Genomic DNA, 8,842 nt, shown 5'->3' on the forward strand with positions numbered 1-8,842 from the left:
GTAGATACCCCATCTTTTAAATTTCTTAAAAGAACTTCTAAGCACCTGTAGACCCCAAAAAACACAAACTTTAATTTGATCATATTCAATATCAGGAAATTTTGGTCACATTCTATATCAAGCAACTTTAGTCACATTCAATGTCAAGTTATGTTTTGGAATACACATTCACCAATAGGTACACAAAAAGTACATAAAATAAAAGAATACACAATTCTTTGTACCTTAGTATCAATTGTACTGATATCGTGCTTCTGTAGCCTTTACTTCTGCAATAGCTGCACTCTAATCATTGACAACAGCAACAACAGAACATAGGTATGTGCCTTGAATAAGGGTTTCAAACAAGTTACATGTTGCAGCGAGGAAGAAATAATACTGGTAACACAAAAGGAGTTGCTTAATAGAAAAAAGTGTTAGTTGTATGATATACTCATATGAATTTCAACAGAAAGTGTGCAAACTAGTTTATTTTTAACAAGTCTTTATTTGTGATTATGTGATCCTTTTGAACTCTCTCATCACAAGTGAGTCATCAAGTTTTCTATGCTATGAATCTATTACTAATTCTGAACTTTTGCGTTTCCTTGTAGTGACAAATATCAGTAATTGCTATATTGTTGTTTCATTTCTTTTATTTTTATTAATTTTGTTTTACCCTTATCATTATCTATGTGTTTTCTCTATCTAATACTATTTTATGAATTAAAGGCCTTTGTTCTTTTCATTCTCTAAAAATTATTAAGCAATATAAGTTGGTTAAGTTTTGGTTAGGGATTTTAAGTTAATTTTACAATATAAATTCGGATAAAGTTTAATAAGTTCAGATTCGTACTAAAAAGGCTATGTTTGGTTGAACTTTATTTAACTGGACTTAACTTATTTGAACTTTTTTTTGTACCTTATTTTTCTTTGTCCATTTGTACAAATTTCTTGTGTTGGATTGAAATTATTTGTCATATGGATTTGGAACAGGTTTTAATTAGTTCTATTTTTGTGGATAGTTCAATTTCAAATGGAACTCTGCCGGATTTTCCACTTTCACTATCAATTTATGTTTAGACTTTTGTAATAGATAAGGGAATACAGTGGGAGTATTGATAAATTTACATGAATCATTGGGTATTGAAAAAGTTGCCATTTACCTATTATTCTTAAGGTTTAGCTTTAGTCATTCATTTTCATGCTTTATTTTTCTTTCGTATTTGGATTTTATTAATTAATTATAAGTTTCTCATGAAAATGTTACACTTGATTTGTTTGATGTGCAGGATGGTGCATGTATTCAAGAGTTACAAGCTACTTTAAATATGTGAAGATTTATAGGGTTTTTGGCACATAAATATTACAGAGTAGATAGGTTTAAAAAAATAGAGTAATCGGACCGTGATTGCAAGATTTTATTTTATTTTAGTGGATTTAGTTTTAGAACTTATATTTTCTTTTTACTATTCAGACAATTGTAAAAGATATTATGCTTATGAATTTAAGGTATTTGAAATGTATACATTTTTGAACTTATTTGTTATGAAATTTCTTATTATACGTAGTTCTTATTTATTACATGAATATGGATAACTAAAATCCATTTGCGAACGTAGCTTTGGACCAATTGACATTGTTTCCATAAGCTCAAATAAAAGCGTTATCATAAACTCAAATGAAAATGTTGCCATAATAAATAAATAAAAAACTAAAGGTTGTCATACACTCAATAGAAAGTGTTGCTATAAATACAATTCGATGTGTTACCATAAGTATAAGAAAGTGTTGCCTTAATTTTAAACTTCTACCCAAACCAAACTAATAAGTGTTGCCTTAAGTTAGCGAAAACTGTTGCCTTAAATGCGTAAATGTTGGCTTAAGTTGTTGAATAATTGTTGCCATAGGTTAAAAGTGTTGCCTATAAAAAGTGTTGCCTTAGTTATTTATGGCAACGGTTTATCACAAGTGTTGCCTAAATCCGAGAAACTGTTGTCATAGACTTATAGCAACGCCCCCTATTGGTAACGGTTTTTAAACCGTTGCTATAGGCCTATTACAACGGTTAATTGGTCTATGGTAACGGTTTATTGCCGTTGCTATAAGCCTGTTTTACATTGCTCCATGAATGCTCGAGCGACTGCTTCCCATGTACATGTTTGATGTTCCTTGAGTGAATAGTACCATTTATGGCAGACTGGTTCTAGAGACATGGGGAATACCACAGGGTATAGCTCAAGTTCGACCCCCTTGATGGTCATTGTAGCTCTGAAGTTCTTTAGGTGGTATTTAGGATTGTCGGTGGACTTGAACTTTGGAATATCATTGGCGGAGAATTTGTCTAGCAGATTCTCCTTCCCCTTGAGGTTATCTTCCATTGAGGTGTCAAAGTATTTCTCTTGATTAGTGACCTTACTGACCAGACTCTCGATCTTCTTGGTTAAGTCATCAGTAGGCGCGCCCTGTTCCACAACACCCAGTCGGTTGCTTATGTTTTCCACATTGGCGCTGAGGCTAGTAAAATGGGACTGATTCTTGAAAGGGACTGGAAGTTTGATTTGTAGGAGATGAACTGGCTGCTCGTTCAATGCCGGCTATGAGGGAGGCTAGGGCTGATGGATTTCTTTTCAACCTCTCTCCTCTTCGGCGAACCCACAGGATCCTCGGACTCCTATTTAGGACATACCACATTATTTAGAACTTGGACTCCCCGACACATGAAATGATATGCATGCAATGAATGAGACCTAGACTTGACTCTAAGTGCCACTCCGAAGATTCGGGATTTTGGATTTTGTATTTGTACTCGGGATTTGCAACCCGTTGGAAGTGTTTGAGAGGAGCCTTCATTCTTTTGTGGAAGTTGACTCTTTGTACTAGAACTTGGAATGTCGAAAGAATATTTCGACCTATTGGACCTTGGACTATTTTAGGGGAATTTCAACCCATTGAAAATTTAGAAATTGGACTTGTACTAGGAGATTGAATTTTGTATTATTTCAAGGGAATTTCAACCCGTCAATATTTTAGGGGAATTTCAACCCGCCGGACTTGGAATATTTGAAGGGAATTTCAACCCGATTGAAAGGGAATTTATTTTGTATTATTTCAAGGGAATTTCAACCCGTCAATATTTTATGGGAATTTCAATCCATTGATAGGACTTGGAATATTTGAAGGGAATTTCAACCCGTCAATAGGATGCAAAATTTGAACTTGTATTATTTCAGGGGATTTTCAACCCATTGGAAGTATTTTGAGGGATCGAATTTGTATTATTTCAGGGGAGTTTCAACCCATTTGACAATTGGACTTGTATTATTCTAGGGGATTTTCAACCCATTGATAGAAGGTGGAACTTGAATTTGTACTATTTCAGGGGATTTTTAACCCATTGGAAATGTTTTGGAATTTTGAATTGAGAGCAATGGAAGGCAAGGATTCGCAGCTAGAAAATGAGTTTGAAGTTGGAATTTGATTCGAAGTTTGAACTTTGAACTGGAAAGGACGCACTTTTGTATATGGAATGTGAGGCTTTGAATATGGAAAATCTGGCATTATGCGGCCATGAATTTGAGACATTGAATTTGGGAATTTGAAAGTCCGGCATTATGTCGCCGTGGACTTGGAATTTTGAAGTGTTTGAAAATGAGATTGAATGAGGGAGATTATGCCATCATGGATTTGGAATTGGAAAGTTTCGCACATAGGACTTGAGATTTGAGGGTTTGGAATTTTTGAACTTCGAACTTGAGGTTTGAAATGTGGAATGGAAAAGTCGGCATTACGACAAACTTTGAGCATAGGACTTTGAAACTCGAAAGATTGACATGGGATTTGAGGTTTGAAAGTTGGAGTTGTAAAGGTTGGCATTACGCTGGTCATGAGTTTAGACATTTGAACTTGAGGTTTTGAGATTGGAAACTCGAACTTGAGGTTTGAAGACTTGAATGTTTGAACTAGAAAATCCGGCATGACGCCGTTGGATTTGAGCATTGAACTTGGAATTTGAAATTTTGACTAGAAAATCCGGCATTATGACGTCGTTGGATTTGAGTTTTGAACTTGAAATAGGAGTTTTGACTAGAAAATCCGGCTTTATGACGCCGTTGGATTTGAGTTTTGAACTTGAAATATGAGTTTTGACTAGAAAATCCGGCATTATGGCGCCGTTGGATTGGGTCTTGACTTGAAACTCGAAACTTGAAATTTGAATTGGAAAATCCGGCATTATGACGCTGTTGGATTTGGACTTGAAAATTGAGGTTTGGATTAGAAAATTTGGACTTGAAACTCGAAATTTGGACTAGAAAATCCGGCATTATGACGCCGTTGGTTTTGAGTTTGAATTTGAAATTTGAGGTTTTGAAATGGAAAATCCGGCATTATGACGCCGTTGGATTTGAACTTGAATTTGAATTTTGAGGTTTGAAATGGAAAATCTGGCATTATGACGCCGTTGGATTGCATTTTGAATTTGGAACTTGGTATTTAGACTCGAAAATCCGGCATTATGACGCCGTTGGATTGAATTTTGAATTTGGAACTTGGAATTTGGACTCGAAAATCCGGCATTATGACGTCGTTGGATTGAATTTTGAATTTGGCATTTGTGCGTGAGGCGTGTTTGAGGGTTTTGAATCAAAAGGAGTGGCACTCCTAAAAGACCTTAAATCGGCGATTTTGGATGCATGAGGATTGAGTGATGCTCCTAGGGGTTTGGTTTCCTAGTTGGAGGCTAATTGGTTTTGGCAAGCTAGAACTCGAGGTTAGCCATTCACGCGTGCAAAGACGCCCACACAATGCACAAATAGCACGTTGTCACACTAACATGAATATGAATGTGATATGCAAAGTTCTCAACCTAAGGTCGGTCTAAGTTTTGTATGATGCAAGTGGTCGGCTTTGGGTGTCAAAAGGTACTTGACTAAGAGATGGATCCGGCGACAACTTGCACATCCGCCTAAGGGACGTGTGTGTCGGCATACGGCCTCCATACTTGACATCGGGAATGTCAAGCAAATGTCAAGTTTCGGTAGGCGCGGAAATGGTCACACACTTTGGTCGGGAACCGTATGGAGAGTCACCATTTCGTTACCCCCGGGGCTAGCCCGAATGTAGAACATATCCGTTTGGGCAAGGTAGAAATTCATTTTGCACAATATGGTTTTCAAAAAATGCATGAAATGTCTAGAAATTGAAATTTGAAATCGTACTTGAATTTGTATTTGTAAAGCTCATTTTTCGGCATTCGTTCACGAGGTTTGGGAGCGTCCTTCCAGATTCAAAAATAGACTAACTCCCAACACGAAAAGTTTAGCAAAAGTGGGCGACAAGCCACTGTGAGCCGCTGTCCTAGATGCAGGCAGCGGCGTTGGGCGCAGGTGGCTGCGTCTGGCGCCAGTGCTGGCATCCAGTACTTAAGCAGATCAGTGGCTTGCTGCTCGAAATCTGCTCGCATTTTCGAAATTGAAATTAGAAAAGTCCCCAGTCGAGTCGCCAGAATTGTAGGGGGTGTTTTTGAGTTTGCATCGCAAGTATGCTCTTTCCTTACAAGGGGCGGTTTTTTAGAAAACCATTGTTTTTTTTGTACCTCGAAGGAGTCGCCACCAAACGTTATTTAAAGTCTCGTTTGGAAAGACCGCAAGTGACTCTATTTTGGATAAGGATTTGAATCCTCAAAACGGATGGGTGAGATCCGGGCACGGGAACTAGATGCTTATTCCGCGAGCTTTAGAAATTATTCGAGTACGTGACGTAGCATTTTCGAAAATATACCCTAGATTAGACTATGTGGGTTTGAAATTTAGAGCAAATAGAATTTCTAATTGTATGGTGGTCACTTTGCTTTAAAGGCAATTTAAAGGAACCTAAGGCCGGTTTGTCCAAGAAATTATATTCATTAAGCGTGATGTAACCTTGCATTTTGTTGTATTTAGCATGTATGGTGATGAAAGCAATAAAGCAAATAAAGCAACATCACAATTGTAAATGAGTGCGGAATTAGTAAATACAAGACCCCCTAGAAAAGGACTAGGGAGTAGGTCCACATTTCCTAGAAGGACTAGGCAAGTAAAGATGCGGAATTGAAATGCGGAATTGAAAGTGCGATATTGAAGTTGCGGAATTGAAAGTGCGATATTGAAATTGCGGTATTGAAAGGTGCATAATTGAAATTGCAATATTGAAAGGTGCATAATCGAAATTGGAATATTTAAATTTGTACTTGGGCACATGAGATTCGAACGCCAAGTGGCTCCTTAAAAATAAGTGCGCCGGACACGAATTCAAAGCCAAAAATCTCAACTTGGGAGAAGTTGCTCACCCCAAAGTATGCTAGATTTTGCATATAGAATTTGAACTTGAAAGTTTGAATCTTGAAATATTGAACTTGAAATAATTGAACTTGAACTTGAAATATTGAACTTGTACTTGAAATATTGAAACTTAAGAGACTTGAATCTCAAAGATCGAGCCTTTTAATGTTGAAAAGGTTAGATCTTTGATGTGCTCTTACTTTGAAAGGATCCTAGTTTAGGGAAGTAGTCATGAACAACCCTAAACATTGTGGGATCTTGAAATTTGAAAAATTGAACTTGTATATTAAAAAATGGAGTCTTGAATCTCAAAAGACTAAACCATTAAAGCTAGAAAGGTATCATCTTTGATTACTCCATACTTGAAAGTGATTCTAGTTCAAAGAGGTGATTGCAAGGAACTTTGAACATCCTTGAATCTTGAAAGTTTGCATTTTGTATTTTGAAAAATTTGGATTTTGAAAAGATGTATGATTGTTGCAAGTGACATTTTTAGTAATAAAAATGCCAACTTGCTAATCATTTTTGAAGTAGGAAAATCAAATAAACATGTTTGGATATTGTGGGATTCGGAATTACCTATTTAGGTTTAGGCAAGAATTCCTTTTAGAGCTCCCAATTACTTAGAACTTGAAGTTTTTTTTTCGGATTTTTCATGAAATGCCCCTGAGGTTTGTGTTAATGCACCAAATACCCCTAAACTTTCCAAAATGCACCAAATACCCCTAAGGTTTAATATAAATATACAAAATGCCCAAAATGACTATTTTCCGTTAACTCCGTTAACTTATCCGTTAACTTTAACTTTAATTTAATTTAATTTTTCTCTTTTCCTTTTAATTTCTTCTTTTTTCATTTGTTTTTCTCTCTCCCCCCTTCCTTCTTCCCTGTTAAAAATGGCAGCCAATTTTTCTGGGTTGGAAGCACCATGACAGCTTTTCTCTTCCTCACCACCACCACACACCGCCATGCTAACCCCTTCTCTTCCTCACCACCACCACCCCACACCGCCACCGCCACCGCCACCGCCAGACAAACACATACATCGATTTTCCTCTCTCAAAATCCAGATCCCAAAAAATTGATCCCCAAATCAGTAATGGGGGATTTTAATCAACCATTGTTGCTAGTTGCCTTGACCGTAACGTAGGGGGAAGTGAGGGGAAGGGAAACGACGCCGGCGAGGAAGGCGAAGTGGAGTTTGGTGGCGGCGGCAGTGGGGAATGAGGAAGGTGGGGGAAGTGAGGGGGAGGGAAACGCGGGTTTGGTGGTGGCGACAGCAGTGGGTAAGGTGGGGGAGGGGAGGGAAACGCCGCCGGTGAGGAAGGGGGAGTGGGGTTTGATGGTGGTGGCATGGCGGTGGTGGGGTTTGGTGGTGGCGGCATGGCTGCATTCTCTCTCCTCTAATTCGTTGATTCTGTGAGGATGGAGGTGGTTGCAAGGATGGAGCTATGGTTGGTGTTGATAATGGAGAGAGAGGAATTAGGGGTTTGACTTGAGGAGACAGAACAAAGGCAACAACAAGGTTGGAATGGAGAATCCAAATTTTTTTGGGGTAATTGATTTTTTCAGACAATAGTTAATTAATTTAATTAAAGATTAATTAATTTAATTAAGGATTAGTTAATGTAATTAAGGTTAATTAATATAATTAAAGGTTAATTAATGTAATTAAGGGTTAATTAATATAATTAAGGGTTAATGTTAGGATAAATAAAGAAAACAGTTTATTAAGGGCAAAAATGTAAACATACGCTAACGGGGACTTAACGTCCGTTAGCCTTGTGGGCATTTTGTGTATTTATACTAAATCTCGGGGGTATTTGGTGCATTTTGGAAAGTTTAAGGGTATTTGGTGCATTAACACAAACCTCAGGGGCATTTCATGAAAAATCCGTTTTTTTTTTATCATTTATGTTTTGCTGATGACCTCATTATGTGTTGCAAAGGGGATTTTCAATCTGTTTTACTGCTGATGCAAGGTTTTAAGCTGTTTTCTGCACAACAGGGTTGCAAGATAGCCTTTCTAAAACTTCTGTGTACTGTAGACATGACTGATTCCAACATTCAGAGAATTTTGGATATGACAGGTTTCTCAAAAGGGAAATTTCCTTTTAGATACCTTGGCTTGCCTATCTGTTCTAAGAAAATCAGAGTTGGGGAATGTGAAAAAATAGTGGAAAACATGTGTGCTAGAATTAAGATATGGAGTTCCAGAAACATGTCATTTGCTGGAAGACTCACTTTGGTCAATTCTGTCCTAATGACTCTGCAGTCTTATTGGTCTCAGATCATGGTGTTGCCAAAAAGGGTGTATGATGATATTAACACCAAATGCAGGAATTTTCTATGGAAAGGCACTGCAGATGCTGCTGGCCCTGGTAAGGTTGCTTGGGGTTCAATTTGTAAATCTAAAAAGGAGGGTGGGCTTGGTCTCATTAATTTGAAATTGTGGAATGTTGCTGCAATGGGAAAACATGTGTGGATGATTGCCAATAAAAAAGATAACATGTGGGTGAGGTGGGTGAACACTGTGTATATAA

At 37.4% G+C, this 8,842-nt stretch overlaps 1 protein-coding gene across 1 annotated transcript; it reads right to left on the minus strand.

Annotated features, from left to right (window-relative positions):
- Positions 1–231: 231 nt before the first annotated feature.
- On the minus strand, positions 232–7,684 carry LOC130463213 (protein TRACHEARY ELEMENT DIFFERENTIATION-RELATED 7A-like). The gene is made up of 3 exons (XM_056832275.1): positions 7,418–7,684; positions 2,205–2,444; positions 232–285 (listed from the first exon to the last, which is right to left on the minus strand). The coding sequence occupies exons 1-3, from the start codon at positions 7,682–7,684 to the stop codon at positions 232–234; spliced, it is 561 nt and encodes a 186-aa protein (XP_056688253.1).
- Positions 7,685–8,842: the final 1,158 nt, after the last annotated feature.

Source organism: Spinacia oleracea, chromosome 6 (assembly GCF_020520425.1).
Source record: "Spinacia oleracea cultivar Varoflay chromosome 6, BTI_SOV_V1, whole genome shotgun sequence".
NCBI classification, from domain to species: Eukaryota; Viridiplantae; Streptophyta; class Magnoliopsida; order Caryophyllales; family Amaranthaceae; genus Spinacia; species Spinacia oleracea.